At 36.6% G+C, this 17,893-nt stretch overlaps 1 protein-coding gene across 2 annotated transcripts in view; it reads left to right on the forward strand.

Annotated features, from left to right (window-relative positions):
- The window catches only part of FMN2 (formin 2), a 317,737-nt gene that overhangs the window by 225,285 nt on the left and 74,559 nt on the right, over window positions 1-17,893 (forward strand). For both annotated transcript variants that reach the window (XM_019746843.3, XM_074316783.2), the window contains one exon: window positions 10,767-10,859. In XM_019746843.3, coding sequence (XP_019602402.3) covers window positions 10,767-10,859 — 93 coding nt within the window. The remainder of the gene's footprint in view (window positions 1-10,766; window positions 10,860-17,893) is intronic.

The following is a 17,893-nucleotide window of genomic DNA, read 5'->3' on the forward strand; positions in this document are numbered from 1 at the left end:
ATGTTTGAGGGAAGACCAGTTGTTTGGGAATTCTGGATCAATTCATGTTTTTCAGCCCATGGGGAATAAAACAGGGGGAATTGAAATTTTCAAGTTCAAATGTAGGTAGACAGAATCATTTTCAAGTATACGAAGGGCTGTCTTAACTGCCTTCTTTAAGCCTTTGGCAAACATCAATTTTAAGATAACCTTCTCTGTTGAATTAGATATTGACTCTTCGCAATTCTCTTGAAGAGCATATTTCAAGTACCTATTAATATATCATCTGAATTGACACGTAAAATGAAACTTGTTATCCTAAGATTAGATCCTTTCTGTGTTGTACCAGAACACAAGAATAAGGTCAGTATGTGAAGTAAGAGGTAAACAAAATTCAGTTCTCTATGAATGACTGTCTGAAGATGAGAGCTGAAATAATAAAAGCGCTGACCTCAGAAGTAGTGAGCCCCTGGTCACTAGAAATATTCGTGAACAGGCCTGAACACTCAGAATTATAAAATAACTGCATGATATTTCATTTTTATGATGTCATCTCTTATAAATAGTATGACACTTTGGTGTCATTTAGTATGTTCAAGGTTGAAGCTAAATGAATCAACACCAGTGTCTCCTTCTAAAGCTTTCAGAGTACAAACTTGTGGAGTTTTATTATATAAAATTGCATTGTTTAAATAGACACTACATGTGTTAAATAAGTAATTTAGAATTATTTTAATTTTGTTTTGGACCACCTTACTAATAGAGTGAATCAAGAGACAAAGATGGGCATTTCATAATGATAAAGGGGACAATACAACAAGAAGACATAACACATCAATATATATGCTCCCAGTCAGGGAGCACCGAAATGTATAAAGCAGCTACTAACATAACTAAAGAAAGAAACTGACAAAAACACAATTATAGTTGGGGGCCTAAATATGCCATTGACAGCTATGGGTATATCATCCAAACAGAAAATCAGTAAGGAGATATCATCCTTAAATGACCAAATGGACGTAATTGATATTTATAGAGCCTTCCATCCCAGAACACCAGACTATACATACTTTTCTAGTACACATGGAACATTCTCAAGGATAGACCATATGTTGGGACACAAAACTAGCCTCAGCAAATTTAAGAAGATTGAAACCATACCAAGCATATTCTCTGACCACAACGCTTTGAAATTGGAGATCAACTGCAAAAAGAAAATAGGAAAACCCACAAATATGTGGAGATTAAGTAACATGTTCCTAAAGATTGACAGGGTCAAAGAAGAGATAAAAGGAGAGATCAGAAGATACATAGAAACAAATGAGAATGAAAATACATCATATCAAAACTACTGGGATGCTGTGAAAGCAGCAATAAGAGGGAAATGTATATCATTATAGGACTATCTCAAGAAACAAACAAACAAAAATTCCAAATAAACAACCTAACATTACATCTTAAACAACTAGAAAAAGAAGAACAAATGAAACCCAAGGTCAGCAGAAGGAAGGAAATAATAAAAATTAGAGCAGAATTAAATGAAATAGAGAATAAAAAGACAATAGAAAAAAAATGCAACAGAGAGCTGCTTCTTTGAAAATATTAATAAAGATGACAAACCCCTGACTGGACTCTCTAAGATAAAAAGAGAAAAGACACAAACAAAATCAGAAATGAAAGAGGAGAAGCTATGACAGATTCCACAGAAGTAGAAAGGATCACACAAGAATACTATGAAGGACTATATGCCTCCTTCATATATTAAATGACTGCTCTGATATTGTTTATAACAAGTAAGCATTCACTTGTCATGTTTCCTAAGGCCCAATGTGAAAAAAGAAAATTCTATTTCTAACTGTGTACACTCATTATCATGTGTTTGTGTTTAGACCCACTTGAAGAACGTGTTCACATTATGTAGAGAGAGGTACCTTAACTGACTCTGAAGTTGTGGCCCTTGTTCCTCTTTCTGAACACAGATAGATTGAGAAGCATAGCAAAGTGTGGTGTCAGGTGGACCTAGAGGAGTTATCTAGTCCAGCCAGTGTCATCCACAATATCAACACCATGGTATGTCACCATTGATTATTAGATATGTCATAATCAAGTGTGAGATATGTCAGAAGTAATTAGACACTACCAGTAAAGAACATGTTTGAATGAGTTATAACTCATTCTCGGTTGTCCCTATAGAGCTGCCACTCTCACTCATCACCTGGAGCATTGCCTCAGTGCCTCTTGAGATTTACAGGAAAGGTTCAGTTTCTTTGTTGTATGTTAGTAGTTGTACCTCTGGTATTACAGAGTGGTGGTACTTGTGTAGCAGCAGTAATTGTAGCAAGCACTATATTCTTTTTACTATAGATAAGGCACTGTTCTGTGCATTTCACCTACATAAAATCGTCTGATCCTCACAACCCTATGAAGTGGACACTATTATTATCCCCATATTACAGATGAAGAAAGTGAGGCACCAAGAGGATACATACCTACGTGGCCAGAGACATAACTTACTAGGGAGTGGAAGAGCCAGGAAGCAGATCCAGTTCCCAGGATGCGTGCTTCCGATCCCTAGGTCATACTGCGTTTCTGTTTGCTACTGCAGCTGGCAATAATACCAACAATACTAATGGTTAAAACTTACGTAGCCCTTAGTGTGCACCAGGCACAGTTCTGAGTGGTTTCCATATATTAGCTGATTCACTCCTTGTTCCAGTGCTGGGAGGCTGGTTCTGTGGTTGTGTATTCCAGACGAAGGACCTGAGTCACAGAGGCTTGCTACTTTCCTGAAAGTCACAGCTCTTATGTTTTATCTTGTTGTAGCCCATAGACCCTCTTTGTCCATGAAAGGGCGTCATGTTTGGGATGTATGCACCTTGTGTGGAGGGTGACAAAAAAGTTGAGAATTCCTCTCATACAAATGATTGTTAAAACAGCAAATCCAATGTTAGCATATTGCTCTTTCATTCATTTCCATTTAAAACAGGGTCACTTTCAAAATCTCTTCTGTTGAAGAGTGCAGCTGTGAAACACCTGTTGGAGAATATGTTTACAAAACCATTCAGTTCTTTCTAGCTTTGTTTTGAGGTAAAGCTGGTGAACTCACAGAAAACATAATTTATTCCACTGGTAGTATTGCTAAGTCTACCATGTCTAAATTAAGATATTGTAAAATTTGTATGTTCGAGGTATCTCTGTCCTCTTTCATTATAGTTAGATGATGGGGAACTGTTTTGATGTTAATCTGGAGGCATTTAATTGCTAAGGATCACATTTTTCTGAAATCCATCTTTAGGATAGAATGATCCATGTAAATAATATACGTCTCTTAATATGCAGCTGGATCTACTAATCTACTGTTTTCAAAACTAGGATATTTTGAGTATTTTCTAGAAGTTATGAAGGACATGTTCATTTATTTACCATTCTTCCCATGTCCCACAGGACACCTTTGCTGCGCATTTGTTCTGGGATATGTGTGCTAGTTGGCCAACGTGGTAACAAATTTCTGAGTCCTTTGATCCTTTGATTCATTACCTCTCATTTCTTACTCACTTTATTATGGTTTATCTTTTGTCCATAGCACTGCTGACACTGTTGTCACTACTTGCCAAATTGAATGGACATTTTATTTCAACCTTTATCTTATTTGATGTCTCTGTTGATTTTGACTCACCCTTTTTAACTCACTGTCCCATTAGCTTCCTTAGCCCCACTCACTTCTGTTCTCCTTATAATGTCTGGCAACTCCTTGTAAGTCTTCTTTCTTCATGACCTTCTCTTTCTCTGCTTTTATTTATAGAGAAGTTGGTATTTGTAAGGTAGGCCCACTCTTCTTCTCACTGTATATGCTTTTCTCGAGTGATCTTATCCTTATTCAGAGTTTCTATAGTCACTCTGATCTGCAAACTCCTGTACCAATGGTTTGCTAGAAATCTACACTTAGATTGCTCACTGACATCTTAAAACCCAGTGGGTTCAAAACCAAATGCATTGTCTTCCCTCTCAAAGCTACTCTTCCTACTCCACTCTCTATCCCCAACCCACCCAAGCTATAAATCCGGTCAGCATCCACGGTTCCACTCCCTAAGTCACTCATCCGTGCACAGTTGAATCACTGTATGAACTTATTTCCAAGTCTTGTCCTTAGAGATTACTTTTCAAAATGTCTTGGACGGGAGCCCTTGCAGGTAGATTTTGAAAAGCCTCCCCGGTTGATACTGAAAGTTTGCCTCTTCACAAAGGACCACTTACTTACATTCTTGACAATTGCCAAGCTCTGCTACTTTGACCTCCCAAATATTTCTTGAATCTGTGCCTTCCTGTACGTCTGCATGAGAAATGGTGAAGGCAGAATCCTCTTTTTCACTGTTTGTATTTTGTTTTGTTTTGTTTTTTGGCTTCAAACAATGAGATGGAGAGATTGGTCTTTCCCTACATAGTGTTGCATTGCCCAGTCACCAGCTCCGTGAGTATTGAGAGGCATAGTATGGATGCAGGGCAACAGTGTATTTGGTGATGCCGATTTAGCAGGTGAGGTCTGAGTCCAAAGCCATAGTTGCCACGTTGTATGGCACCCACCATACAGCGTGGATCCTGAGTGTGGCAAAGAGAACACCTCTCCCTAGAGGGCCAATTCTGTACTTTTGTTCTAGGAGTGGTCCCTGGAGACCCAGTGTGGAGCCCAGTGTCTCTGCTCTTAGAACTGTTTTGTAAGCTTCTCATTGGCTGCATCCATCTGCTATAAGTAGCTGCATGGTTTCTGTTTCTTGAAAATGAATCCAGAGTAGTGCACAAACTATGCGTATATGGGAGACAGTTTAGTTTTGGAAGAAAGACTTTCTGATCTTATCAACCTTGTTTCTTCTCCTTTGTGTCTGTTATGTGGCTTCCTTCAAACTGGAGGATGCAGGAGGAAACCTGGACGCTCACAGAAGATGGTGACTCTAAACCGATTAACATTGGTTGAACTTGGAGACTTGTATACATTACAGCTGGAATATTCCAATTCCCTAAAAAAAAATAACTAGAATCCTTATAATCATGGTTCATTTCAGAGAGTGGTGTGTGATGTTCTTACTTTAACATGACAGTAATGAGATGTTTGCTCTGCCCCCGCAACATGCCAGTCTGTGGATGGCATTGGTATGTTGGAACCCATTTTCCAGTGGGAACATCTGAGAAATTTTTGTTCTTCCTATGCTCTGGCTGGATTTTTCTTTGTATTTGGAAGTCGAACTCATTTTTTTAAATATTAGCCCTTTAGCACAATACAAAAATCCTTTTGGATTAGGGAGGTCTTTAAATTAAACAAAAGCTGACATGATTGGAATTACTCAGTTATGCCAACAGCCTTTATCAGATTGTTTTTTTTTAAATATTTGGAATTGACCATAATGCAAGTTTTCCAGGAACTCTATCTTATGTTATGTTTTTAATAATGTTACTAAATGACCCTTCAAGTTTGTAAGATTATAGTGCTTTTTTTTAATTCACATAATCACATGCAAATTTTGAAGATAAGTAATCGTCAGAACGATGCACTACAGTTAATAGAAGAATGGAGTCCAATCTTATAAAGAAATTTCCTTATTCAACATATTTATATGTATTATTGAACATATAAGTATTAGGTTGGTGCAAACGTAATTGCATTTTTTTGCAGTTATTTTTAACATTTTAAACTGTAATTACTTTTGCACCAACCTAATATATACTATATATATATATATATATATATATATATATACACACTATACACACACACACACACACACACATATATATACATACATACATACTCTAGAACTCTACATTTTATTTTTATAGTTATCCAACAGGCTCTTCCTTCTTAATATAATGAAAAAAATAAAGCAACAGCCACCCACAAATAGTTGTATGGAATATATATCATAATGAAGGGCACAAGTGATTTGGAGTGGGTTTTGGTGCACTTGGCGTAAGACTTACATGGTGTTATATGTGACCCACCACTGGAGGCTTAATATCGAGATCAAGGAAAGTCATGGTCATAAGCATAGTTGAAAGCATTTTTTTTCATGCAAGGCTTTAGTGCTTCCTCTGTATTTCAAACACTAGGCACTCTTAGGTGACTAGACAGACCTGGACTTCAGGGAATGCAAAGTATAATCAGAGTTAAAGACACATAAACAAATAAATGCAATAAAATAACATCATTAATAGCTATCATTTTTTGAGAACTTGTTAATAGTCAACTCAGTGCTCAGGTGCCCTGCCTTCTAGTTGAGGGAGTTGTTGGGTCTCAGGTAATTTAAGGAACTAACCCAAGATCACATAGGTACTAGTAGAACTAGACTTGAATCCAGATCTATTTTATTCAAAGCTTTGCTTCTATCTTATATCACTCACACTTGTTCTATAGAAGAGAGAGCTGCAAAGTGCATGGGGAGGTTGACTTCCTGGGGCTTAGAATGATAGTTGAACCTTGCAGTGACCATTGTGTATGGATGGATAAGTTGCAGTTCAACAATTGGTCATAAGGGATAAGAGTAGTCAGGTAGACCAATAGCACACGTAAAGCGTGGGGAAATTTGAGTGAGTATGACATTTTGCAAGATAAGAAAAAGTTCATATTGACAGGAAAATCCAGTTCATCTTTCCATTCATTCCACAGAGAGTTGTTGAATGCCTGTTGCCTGCCAGGCAATGTTCTAAGTATTGGCAACATAATGGAGTGAATGAATGAAGACGGGTAGGAGATGAAGTCCTCTTCTGTCCTCAAAGAAAGTAGAGTTTTCCTGTGACTCACTAAAATCTGAACTATCTATGGCGGATGAAAACAAACAAAAATTCACTTAATTTTTAATTACACAAGTAATTATGTGAATCTGTCTGAAATATTTTAAAAGCAAACTCCAGATATATCAATCCACAGGGGTACACTGTAGAGAGATTTCTGCTCAGGATATAGTTGAGAATTCTAATAATTAGAGCAGCTCGGTAAGGAAAATCTGCCTGGCGGAGATATGAATGGACATCACTAGAGACACCAGGACACGTGACAAATGTCTTTTGTGGTCTACTGGAAATGAGATGAGATTGCCAATAAATGACCTTTGAGTTTTTCTAGATCTGAAATTCTACTTGGTCCCCCTGGTGTACAGGAAAATCTATAAGTGAAGGTGAAAAGACAGAAGAAATAAAAAATAAAGTTTTTGTTTGTATTTATATTAAGAATACAGTTTGTATGAATGGGTCAAGGACATTTATAAAATTAAGTGAAATTTAAAATACAATTTTCCCTTAGTTTTCTATTTATATTTTATTATACCTTTTCTTCTTTTCTGCTGCATATTCTGTTGTTTAAAAGCTACCGAGTAAATATAAAGCCCTAGAGAAAATCGGGCACATTTTAGAAAACTTCACCTTGGTTAGTCTGTGATCCAACTCTGCTTTCCTAACTAACGAAATCCCCCTTTAACGCACCAGATCCATTAGAGTAACTTCCGCAAGTCACTTGTGTTAGGGTATCCTTACAGCTTCATAGACCTCCAGGCATAGTGGCGTCATGAAGAAAAAGACAGTTATCACTTCCATTTTCTAATAAAAATGGCAAATTAAACAATTGCCACTAATAGTCAAAATATTTATCTTCCTTGCCTCAGGCTTTTAAGGTTTGAAACTATGCTATTAGCATTTTACTTCTCTTGTTGGGATTGAAAAATAATTAATTATAAACCACATCGTTTAGAAGAAGGCAAGTGCCCTGAGGACAGAGGCTTTTGTCACGGCAGTTCCATTCTGCTCACGACGTCATCACAGTGTCGGGTAATAGCTCCTTGAATGCTGTAGGTCGTCAGTCAATATGTGTCGTGCCTGAATAGATTCCATAGCAATTAGAAACTGCTCAAATACCTCTGGGAACATCCCTTTCTATGATTTTGCTGGAAATAATTCATTGACATGATAAGAAGGGCTGGTAAATCTCTACCCAATTTCCTTAAAATGATGCAACGTGTTCCCTCTCCTATCCAGAATCCTAATTTATATAATTTTGGAAAACTCCCCACATCGGGATGTTATTAAGTATACTCTTATTATACAGCTAGAGACATTCAAGAACAGAATTTCCAATAACATGGGGCTGTCATAAACGGCACAGCCTAAATGTAGATGACTACGAGTGTCTCCTACCAGACACATCACTTCACCATGTTTCTGACAAGTAGCCCACGATTTTCTGAGTAGGAAGGGCTCACCATCTCACAAGGCTGGTTACTTCACTGGAGGTTTCCCTCACTATGAGCCTCCCCTGTACTTAGAATCGAAATCTCTCCCTCTAACTTGTGCTTGTTTAGCCACCTCCTCCCTTGGAATCAACATGGAAGAAACCCACAGTCTCGTGTCTCTAGGAACACACTTCAGCTCTTTGAAGTTAGCTATGTTAATTCATCTTAGACTTCTCATAAGCTAAAATATACCTGATTTTATTTAAAAAAATAAATAACATCAATAGCTACCATCTTTTATGGTCTTATTTATATGTCCCACATTCAGTTTCAAGAATTTTCCACCTAGTTTAGCCAAAGTCACACTAACATGAGAGGCTTTACTGAACCCACTGTTAGTTGAGGAAACTAAGATCCAAAAAGGTTTGGTAATTCACCCCAAATCACAAGGGTCATTGAGTGGTTGAGTGAACTAGAATTTAAACCAGGACTTCTATATTCCAAAAACAGTAGCTATTTATCTAGCCACTAACCCATCCAACGTCAATGTGTTCTGGCATCAGGCACTATGAATACAAATGAGAATTAAATTGCTTCTTTTCAAGTTTCTCAATTTAATGGAACAAAATAGACACAGTTACAAATGACTGTAATACAGGATGGTAGCTAACATGGAATCCCACCTCCTTAACTTAAGTAAGAAGAGAAGAATTGTACGTAGAGGAACCAATATGAGCAAGCGTCTGGAGATGAGAACTTGCACTGAGTCTGCAAAAAATATGAGTAGAGCTAGATGATTTCGAAGTTCAGCAATGCCTACATTGTGGAAAGCACTGTACTTCATGTTGTAGCCTTTGAAATTGTTCCTCTATTCAGGATGTGACTGTGAGGGTAGAGGCCATTGAACAGTTCTAGGTAATTGGTCAAGTCTCCAGATGGCTTTTTAGGCTGGGAGAAGAAGCATGGATCTGTGGAGGATCAGAGATAGGAAGTCCAGTGAAGGGGTTTTAACAGTAGCCCCCAATAAGAAAAATGGTGACCCGTTTGTACCAGAATAGAGCAGGAATGGAGAGGCTAGGAAGACATAAGAAGCATTTAGGAGATGACATCAACAGGAATTGGGATAGTTCTCTTGATTCGGTTTGAATTATTTAAGTTAGATGGTGGTACCATCAATGGAAGGAGAATAGAATAATGGAGGTAGTGAGTCTAGAGAAGGCTGTGATGAGTTCTGTATTGAAAAATACCAAGTGTTTGATATCCCTGGAAGTTTAACATGTGAGTCTGAAGCCACAAAACACCTGGGCTAGGGATGTGGATTGGACGGTCACCAGCATGCCAGAGATTGCCCAGGCCGAGTGCGGAGTGCCAGGAAAATAGGTAGAGAGAACCCTACAAGTGGGTAACTGGTTTTAAATTTCACTCCTCCTCCTCATCTTTTACAATTGATGGGAAGAATATGTGTTAATAATACAGCCCCTCCTGTATTCACCTGCTGGGACAAGCTAATGAGTTGGAAGAGAAAGAAAAGGAAAATATGGTTTTATAAGATAAAGAAAATATTTTAAAGAGTGCCATTACAAAGTCTTCTTGAAGAATTGGCGACCTTACCTTAAGAACTATAGTAAGAGTGTGTTTACCTGAGTCAGGCATGTATCTGTCCTAGGTTTTGTCTTTCAAATATGTGCTTTTTCAATTTTGAATTATTTCCTTTCAGATCAAGGTTTCTCACTATCACCATAATGGCAGAAATTTGTTCAGAAGTTTTCTTAGAAATACTTCTTAATTTACCCAAGTGGGATCTATAGACTACTAAGGCATTTATGATGGCACAGGCATGGACAGAGTATAAATGTTGGAGTCAGATCAGGAGTTCAGTTATGAATCTGCTCCTTATTATCTGTGGACTCTTGAGCAAATTAATCTCCTCTTTGAGCCTTAATTTCCTCAGCTGTAAAACAGGATAATAATGTTCAGTTTACTAACTTTTTCTAAAGATTAAGTTAAATAATAGGTGAAAGGCATCTGTCATGTCATGGAGGCTCCATAATTTTGGGTTGTTGTACTAACATTTGCATGAGAATTATTATTTATTTTTCAGAAATTTGGACTTTAATTGGGGAAAACTTGTATTAGAAATCAGTTGATACTAATAATCATGATGATGATAGGAAATAATGACATACTGCTTTACTGTCCTAGGCACTATTTGAACACTTTCTGTCTATTAATCAATTTGATTCTCTTAACAACCCTGAGAGGTAGACACCAGGTTCATGTCCGTTCTACAGATGAGACGGAGGCTCAGAGGTTAAGTAACTTGCCCAAGTTGACACATTTTGGAAGTGACCGAAGTGGAATTACAGATTCCTAAGAATTTCTTTTTCCAATCCCCTAACATGAAGGCTTGATCAAAGTCTTCCTGTGTCAGTACTTGGATGTTTCCAAAATATGTATAGAACATTTGTCAGGTGGGGTGGTTAACAGAATATTCTAACATTAGCTACTTTGGTTTTTAAATAATTTTAATGCTCCATTAACAGTGTGGCTTTCTAAACAATGTCTCTCTAATTCCAGCCTGTGAGGTTGAAGCGGGGAAAGTGTACCAGGTATCCTCAAAAGAACACATCCAGCCTTTCAAAGAAAACATGGAGCAATTTATTATTCAAGGTAAATTCTGAAGAGATATCTTGCGTTTCCCTCCCTTTTCAGCAGAAAGGTAGAATGCATTAAAAAAAATACACATTGATTTAAAAGGGATTATTTTGACATCACAGAAAAGCAAATTATGTTTATTCATGAGTTGCACAGCTGTGAGAGACTAGTGATTTGCTAAACATGCGATTTTGTGAATAATGCTCATTAATACTGTTTTTCTTTAATGACAGTAAATACAATAGATACTGGTTAAAATAGCTCATATTTATAAAGACTAAAATTTTTATGCCTTTTGTGATAGAAAATTAAATATCCTTCTGGGTTTTAACTATGCTTATGACCTCAGTTCAACCTGGTATTTTTGGTTTGTCAAAATATTATATCTAAAAACAAAGTATATAGATGTTTTTCAGATCTTCAAACCATTATATGCTGTTTTTTTTTTTATAGGATGTACAAATTCCTCTGGATACTTAACATCTTTTTTCTAAGGAGCTTAAAAACTTTGTTTTGTTTGTTTATGGGAAGAAAGGAGCCCTAATTCTATGACATTAAAAAATGAAGTCAAACAATTTGCTGGATTTCTAAAATGTTGACGAGTGTCACCCATATTGTGGTTCACGTTATATGTGATTTATTATATAATATAATGAATCTGTATTTTGTAGACCAGGCATTGAAATTTTATTGATGACTATATCTTAGTCATTTTTTGAATGAATAGCAAAATTATATTTTGCAGCCCAAGTGGAATTTAGGTGTTGTGCTTATAAACCACATATGATCAGCCATATTGATATCTTTGGTAATCATTTATGATAATTCAAAGGGTGGGTAGAGACCTTCAGGATTTGTTGAGTATTTCAACTTGTGTGGAAGACGTGGTTGCTCAGTCATACTAAATGGAGAAGTATCTCTTCAGATTTTAATGATCTTCCAGAAAGATCTTTTGACCCCTTTATTATGAAATATAGATATTAGCAGTTCTTATACTTTTCTGTGTTAAATGAAACCATAAGTGTTGGGAGGATAATAACCTATGTGTTCTTATAAGTATGAAATGTGTCACCTTTTTGTAATTAGGTTAAACAGTGCCAATGAAATGAGCCTTTCTTCATGGCTCTTCTTTCAGCATTTTCAATTACCCTTTTATTTCTTCTCTGTTCCTATTCAAATGTTCTATGATTACATGTTCATTGAACAAAAGTTTTGAATACCTCTTATTTCCCCAGATATTTTTCTGGGGACTGAGTTATAACAGTAAATAAGAAAATATATGTATCTTCATTGATCTTACATTCTACATTATCTGGAAGATAGATAATGACAACAGCAAATCCTTTAGAAAAACTATGTAAATCAAATATGTCAAAAATGTGGAAGAAAAAAATGTCCAGCTTTAAACACGGTCCGTTGCTCAAGAACCTATATCAATAATATATAGTGAAAATGGTGAATTTCAAAGCAATGTTTCTCTTAAGTTAATTTTTTAAGAATGTAACCAAATGTTTATCCTATGTTTCCTCTAGTTATCAGGACAAAATTCTAAAATTAAATCTGTATACTAAAGTAATGCATATCACTTTAGTATAAATTATATATGCCAGACCTTTGCTCATAATTAGGGTTTTCTCAATAATAAAATAGTATTTTTACATGGACCTCAGTGCTCAGTATATCAGTATATTCATGTTTTTATATATTCCATTACACTGTTTTTAATGTGCCTCATTTTCAAAATCCAAAGTCCGTTTCAAACAATTCTAGAGACTATACCCAACAATGTCTAAGTAGTTTTTTTTGCATTAACTCCCACAACATGATAAAAGCATCTCTCATCTTTCTAATTCAGGTATTCTGTGGTCTGTAGGCCACACTCTAGTCTATGGATTTCATCCAGCCCTACAATCCACTGGTCCACCCGCTTTTTCACTACATGTCTTCTTCCTAATTCTACTCAAGCCAGGATTTCATGGTCTCTGCTTAAGCACTTCTTCCTTGCCAACGTTCCTCACCTCGGCTGTAAAAAGGGCAGATTTACAGAACTGAGTCCTCCTGCTGTATGGCAGTCATTGTAATGGTGCTAGCTATGTACCATCCATGTGAGAACTGAGAGTATCATGTTAATAAATAATGTTCTCAAAATATGTTCTGACCTCCACCCAGCTTTATATTCTTTCTATCACATTTAACCACGTTCTGTAATTGTGGTATTTATCTGTCCCTCAGCATTGTAAGCTCCACGAGGAGAATACTTTGCTTTGCCACTCTGTATCCTAGTACCTAGAACAATGCCAGGCACATAGCACACGCTGTCTTTCTCACCAGGCAGAAGCCCAACAACCTTCATGAAGCCCTCGTGTTCTCTGTCTCTATGTTTACGCCAGAGTAGCTCAACTTTGTGTGAGGGTGAGGTGGGGTGTGGTCCTTACAACAACACTGCCTGGTGTCACCTTAGAGTCGTACCAGAAACCTCCCGGTGGAACTCTTTTTTACTCAGCAATGCTATAAGATTTCCTTTGCACGTTTAGCTTTTTTATTTTCTGAGATTTCATTCCTATCATCTCTCAAACCTCCAAGGCTTCCTGGGTCTTTTACCCATGACTGCAATGATAACCATATACAGTGGTGAGAAAACAGACACTGGTATACAGAAGCTCCCACAGCTACCCACCACCATATCTACAAACCTGGCTGAGGAGCTTGGGCTACACCCTGAGGTCTTAGGGAGCAGAGGTTTAAAGATTTAAGAGTGATTCCACTGGCATCTATGTGGAAGGGCTGATGGAGGCAGGTCAGGCGTGGAGGCAGGAGACTAATTGTAAAATTGTTATGGCACACTGCTAGAAAAATGAGGAGGCCCTGTCCTGAGGAAGTAGTGATGGTGATGGAGAGAGGGTGAATTTGAGGGATAATAATATACAGCAGAAATTTCTTGGTGATCAAATGGACATAGATGTGATGGATAGGTGTCCAGTTGTCCAGTGTGAGTGGTGATGTTCATGACTGGGATTGAGGATGTAAACATAGGAAAAGACTTGAATAAGTGGACATACAGCTTCATTTATTCCCAGGGGGCAGGTGGATATATGTGTTAGACATGGCAAAGAGGTCTGAGATGGAGGCTGGGACATCTGATAAGCAACGTGATTATTGAGTGCATGTGGATGCTTAGGGAAAGTGAGAAAAATAGATCCAGGGATAGAATTCTAAAGGAGAATGACATTTATAGGACGGACAGAGGAAGAGAAGTCCCCACAGGTGTTAGGAGTTAGATAGTTAGGAAGAAAACCAAGAGAGGCCGTTACAATGGAAGCCAGAATTAAGAAGAGTTTCAGAAAGGAGGCAATGATTATAGTGGTACGTGTTCCTGGATGGAACATTTTTTGGGGGATCGGCATGGACAAAAATCAATTTTCTGAGCTTTTAACCTTTAAGAAAAGTGAGGAAGTAGAAAGGCACAACTCTGCAACAATTTTAAGTTATTGTGGACAACTACAACTGATGCATAATTGTTTGACTTAGATTTCATCAAAGTCACTATAATTTAGCTCATCTCTAATTTATGCCACCATATGTGATGATTTTATTATTGTACATGTGTTATAAAGAAGACTAATTGGTTATCTCCAGATATTGAGCATTTATTTGTAGTTTTTGTTAAATTTTATTTTGTGCCGCCATATTTTTTTTTTTTTTTTTTTTTTTAGGTAGCAGAAAACAGAAGGTAAGAAAGATGAAATAAATGAGATCACAAGGGAACATCATGCTTTGCTATTTGTCAGAAATCAGCACACTCCTTTTAATTTTTCCTCTTTCTTTTTGAACCCAAGTTGTGCTTCGGACAAAGTATGCATAAGAAAATCGTGTTACTGAGCTATGAAGGACCTTGCATATAGTAGATTGCCTTTGTATGTGTGTGCACGTGTTGAGGTTGCTCGGAAGGAAACAGGAGCCTAGCTCTTTGTCATTGGCCTTCCCAGCCCTTTTCACTCATATGATGTATTTTGATAAGGGTATAATTTAAAACTTCAGCATAAATGTTTTATTTTTGGTTGAATGTCAAATTTTAAAAGGAAAAGGTATTTTCTCTCTATGTTATTAAAAAAAAAATAAAGTCTCTATTGTGATTTTATGAGTAAGAAATGGCTAATAAGATTTTCATTAGCCTCACTCTCCATACCTTTACCCTCTTTCCCCAAACATTTCTTCCTTAAATGAAGCGTAGTAAATTATAGCTGAATAGATCCAAGATGGAAATGCATAAATCTGTAACCACATGCATATAATTAAAAGGGTGTTGAAACCTCAAATCTTATATACAACTTTTAGTATTGGTAATTCTATGCTTGAGAATGAAAAGATGGTGAAAGCAGTGGATATTAACTGTACCAAAGACTGAGAAGTCTGCTAGAAGTACTTTTTTTTTTTTTTAAATCAGAAATAGTAACCTTGGTGCCCTGTAAGCAGTGCTCCATATTCAGAGTGAGCTTATTTGGTGTTTTATTTTTTTCCTTTTCTGAACATATAATGAAAACTTTTTTAAGTGATGATACACGTATATAATGAATGTTTTTGTTTGAAGTACTCTTTCATTGACCATTTAGAGTTAAAAATGAAACATAAATGTCTTTTAAGCAAATAACTTTTTACTTGTTTTCAGTATACTAACAATATTAGGCATTAGCAAAGAGTTAGCCAAAGCCCTTTTATACCCTATGTGATTTTAGTTGTATAACACTTTAGGAGCAGCCATTGTTGTCACCTTTTACAAAAGGCTCAGAGAGTTCACTACTTGACTAAAATCGTAATAGATGGCAAAGTCATGCTGGCAACAAGACCTTTTATAAGAGGCTGAAGAAATACTTTATTTGAATTTAAATCTTGTTATAATATAGTTAGGGATTCCAAGAGGTAGTGAATAAGACAGTTGTGCAATGTCAGATGATTGAAACCATAATGCAGATGAAACTGTATGAGATAGTCAATTAAACTCAAAGGTCACCAATATCAGAACTGGAAAATAGGAACACTTCTCTATTCATGCAGTATGAGGTCAGACAATGAAGTTTGCAAACTCATCCTAGAAAAAGTGCTACGTACCTCACTGCTGAATATCACTACAGTCACCTTGGAAGTACTCCCCTTGGGAAGCTACGCACTGACGCCAGTGCCTCATCCACCCTTCAAAGCAAATTTGGAACTCATTTTTCTGGAATGGCCATCAGAGCTGTTGTCCTACCGTGTTTCCCCGAAAATGAGACCTAGACAGACTATCAGCTCTAATGCATCATTTAAAGCAAAAATTAGCATAAGACCTGGTATTATATTATATTATATTATAGTAAAATATGATGGGGTCTTATATTAATTTTTACTCCAAAAGACGCATTAGAGCTGATAGTCCAGCTAGGTCTTATTTTCGAAGAAACACGGTATTACCCTCAAAATCCTGAATGTCATCAAAATGTCTTCCTTTCAATATTTCCTTTATCTTTGGGTAAAGAAAGAAGTCATTGGGGGCCAGATCAGGTGAGTAGGGAGGTTGGTCCAATACAGTTATTTGTTTACTGGCTAAAAACTCCCTCACACACCATGCCATGTGAGCTGGTGCATTGTCGTGATGCAAGAGCCCTGAATTGTTGGCTAAAAGTTCAAGTCGTCTAACTTTTTCACGCAGGCTTTTCAGCACTTCGAAATAGTAAACTTGGTTAACTGTTTGTCCAGTTAGTACAAATTCATAATGAATAATGACTCTGATAGCAAAAAAAAAAAAGGTTAGCAACATCATTACAACAAGTTTGTGAATATAATTGTCAGACCTCATATACATGCTGACTCCATGCACCAGATAGACAAAGCTCTTTCTCTTGATATATCGATAAATGATGATTCCATTTGGATTTCATTGTATCCTTCCGGTCACTCCTAACATTTGAGAAGCATGTATTTAAAGTGAGTCTTCTGAACAGAATAGTCTATATCACCACTCCTCTTTGAGAATTAAGTTTCCGATAGCCATGGTCATTCATTCCGTTACTGTTGATGAAAAATGATCAAAGAGACTCTCAGAAGTGACTGGAATTGATTATATATATATGAGAGTTGCTAAAAACTGCCTCCTGCATATTTCTACTTGGATACTCCCACTGACACCTCATACTAAACATCTCCATAAATGTCTCTCATGCTGTATCCTCTCTCAGTACCCAGTATTAATAGGTTCCAAATCAGTATTTATTTCGTAGATGAATGAATGAAGGAATGACTTTGTTAATTCAACTCAAGTTCCTCAGACCTTCTACCTCTCCTGTATTCCACATCATTGTGATATCACACATGTGTTTGTCTAAGATGGGCACTTTGGCCTCATTGTTTCCTTTCCAATGAATGAGTGAAAGAAATATTTAAATAATGCATCTATTATAAAATTGAGGTATATAAAGCAATGTAAGTCTTCTCACTATTAACCAATGATGATTCCAGTTGGATTTCCACTATTTTAACCAATGTTATATTTCCTTTCTATCCTTCCAGAGATAATTTGTACATGTAAGCATATTTATATGCATGTAGACCGTTGTATTTATTTATATTTTGCTGGTGAACACATACTCTACATGTTTTTGCCGCTTTTTCATTTGTATGATGAAATATTTTATATTTATGTGTGTATTATATGTATATAACATCAAATATTTTATAAAATGAAAGTTATATATAATTATTTTATATGTATAGGAGGTTTGACAATTAAGTTCGCAAACGTGTCACTCTGTGTTTACATTGGCTGCACTGTACAAACAACTCAGTAAGGTTTCATAACCTTGGCATATCAGTGTCTCACAGCTATGTTCGTGTCGACATGTGGCGATGTCTTGCTCAGTGGCATTCATTATTGTTATTGCGTGTTTTTGTGTGCTGTTGTGAGAATGTCTGAGCTTGAATTAGAGCAACAAACAAACATTAAATTTCTTGTTAAAGTTGGCAAGAATGGAAGTGAAATCAGGGACATGTTAGTCCAAGTTTATGGGGATAATGTCATG

The sequence above is a fragment of the Rhinolophus sinicus genome, chromosome 6, assembly GCF_057876585.1.
Source record: "Rhinolophus sinicus isolate RSI-liver-muscle chromosome 6, RSI-T2T, whole genome shotgun sequence".
Classification (NCBI taxonomy): domain Eukaryota; kingdom Metazoa; phylum Chordata; class Mammalia; order Chiroptera; family Rhinolophidae; genus Rhinolophus; species Rhinolophus sinicus.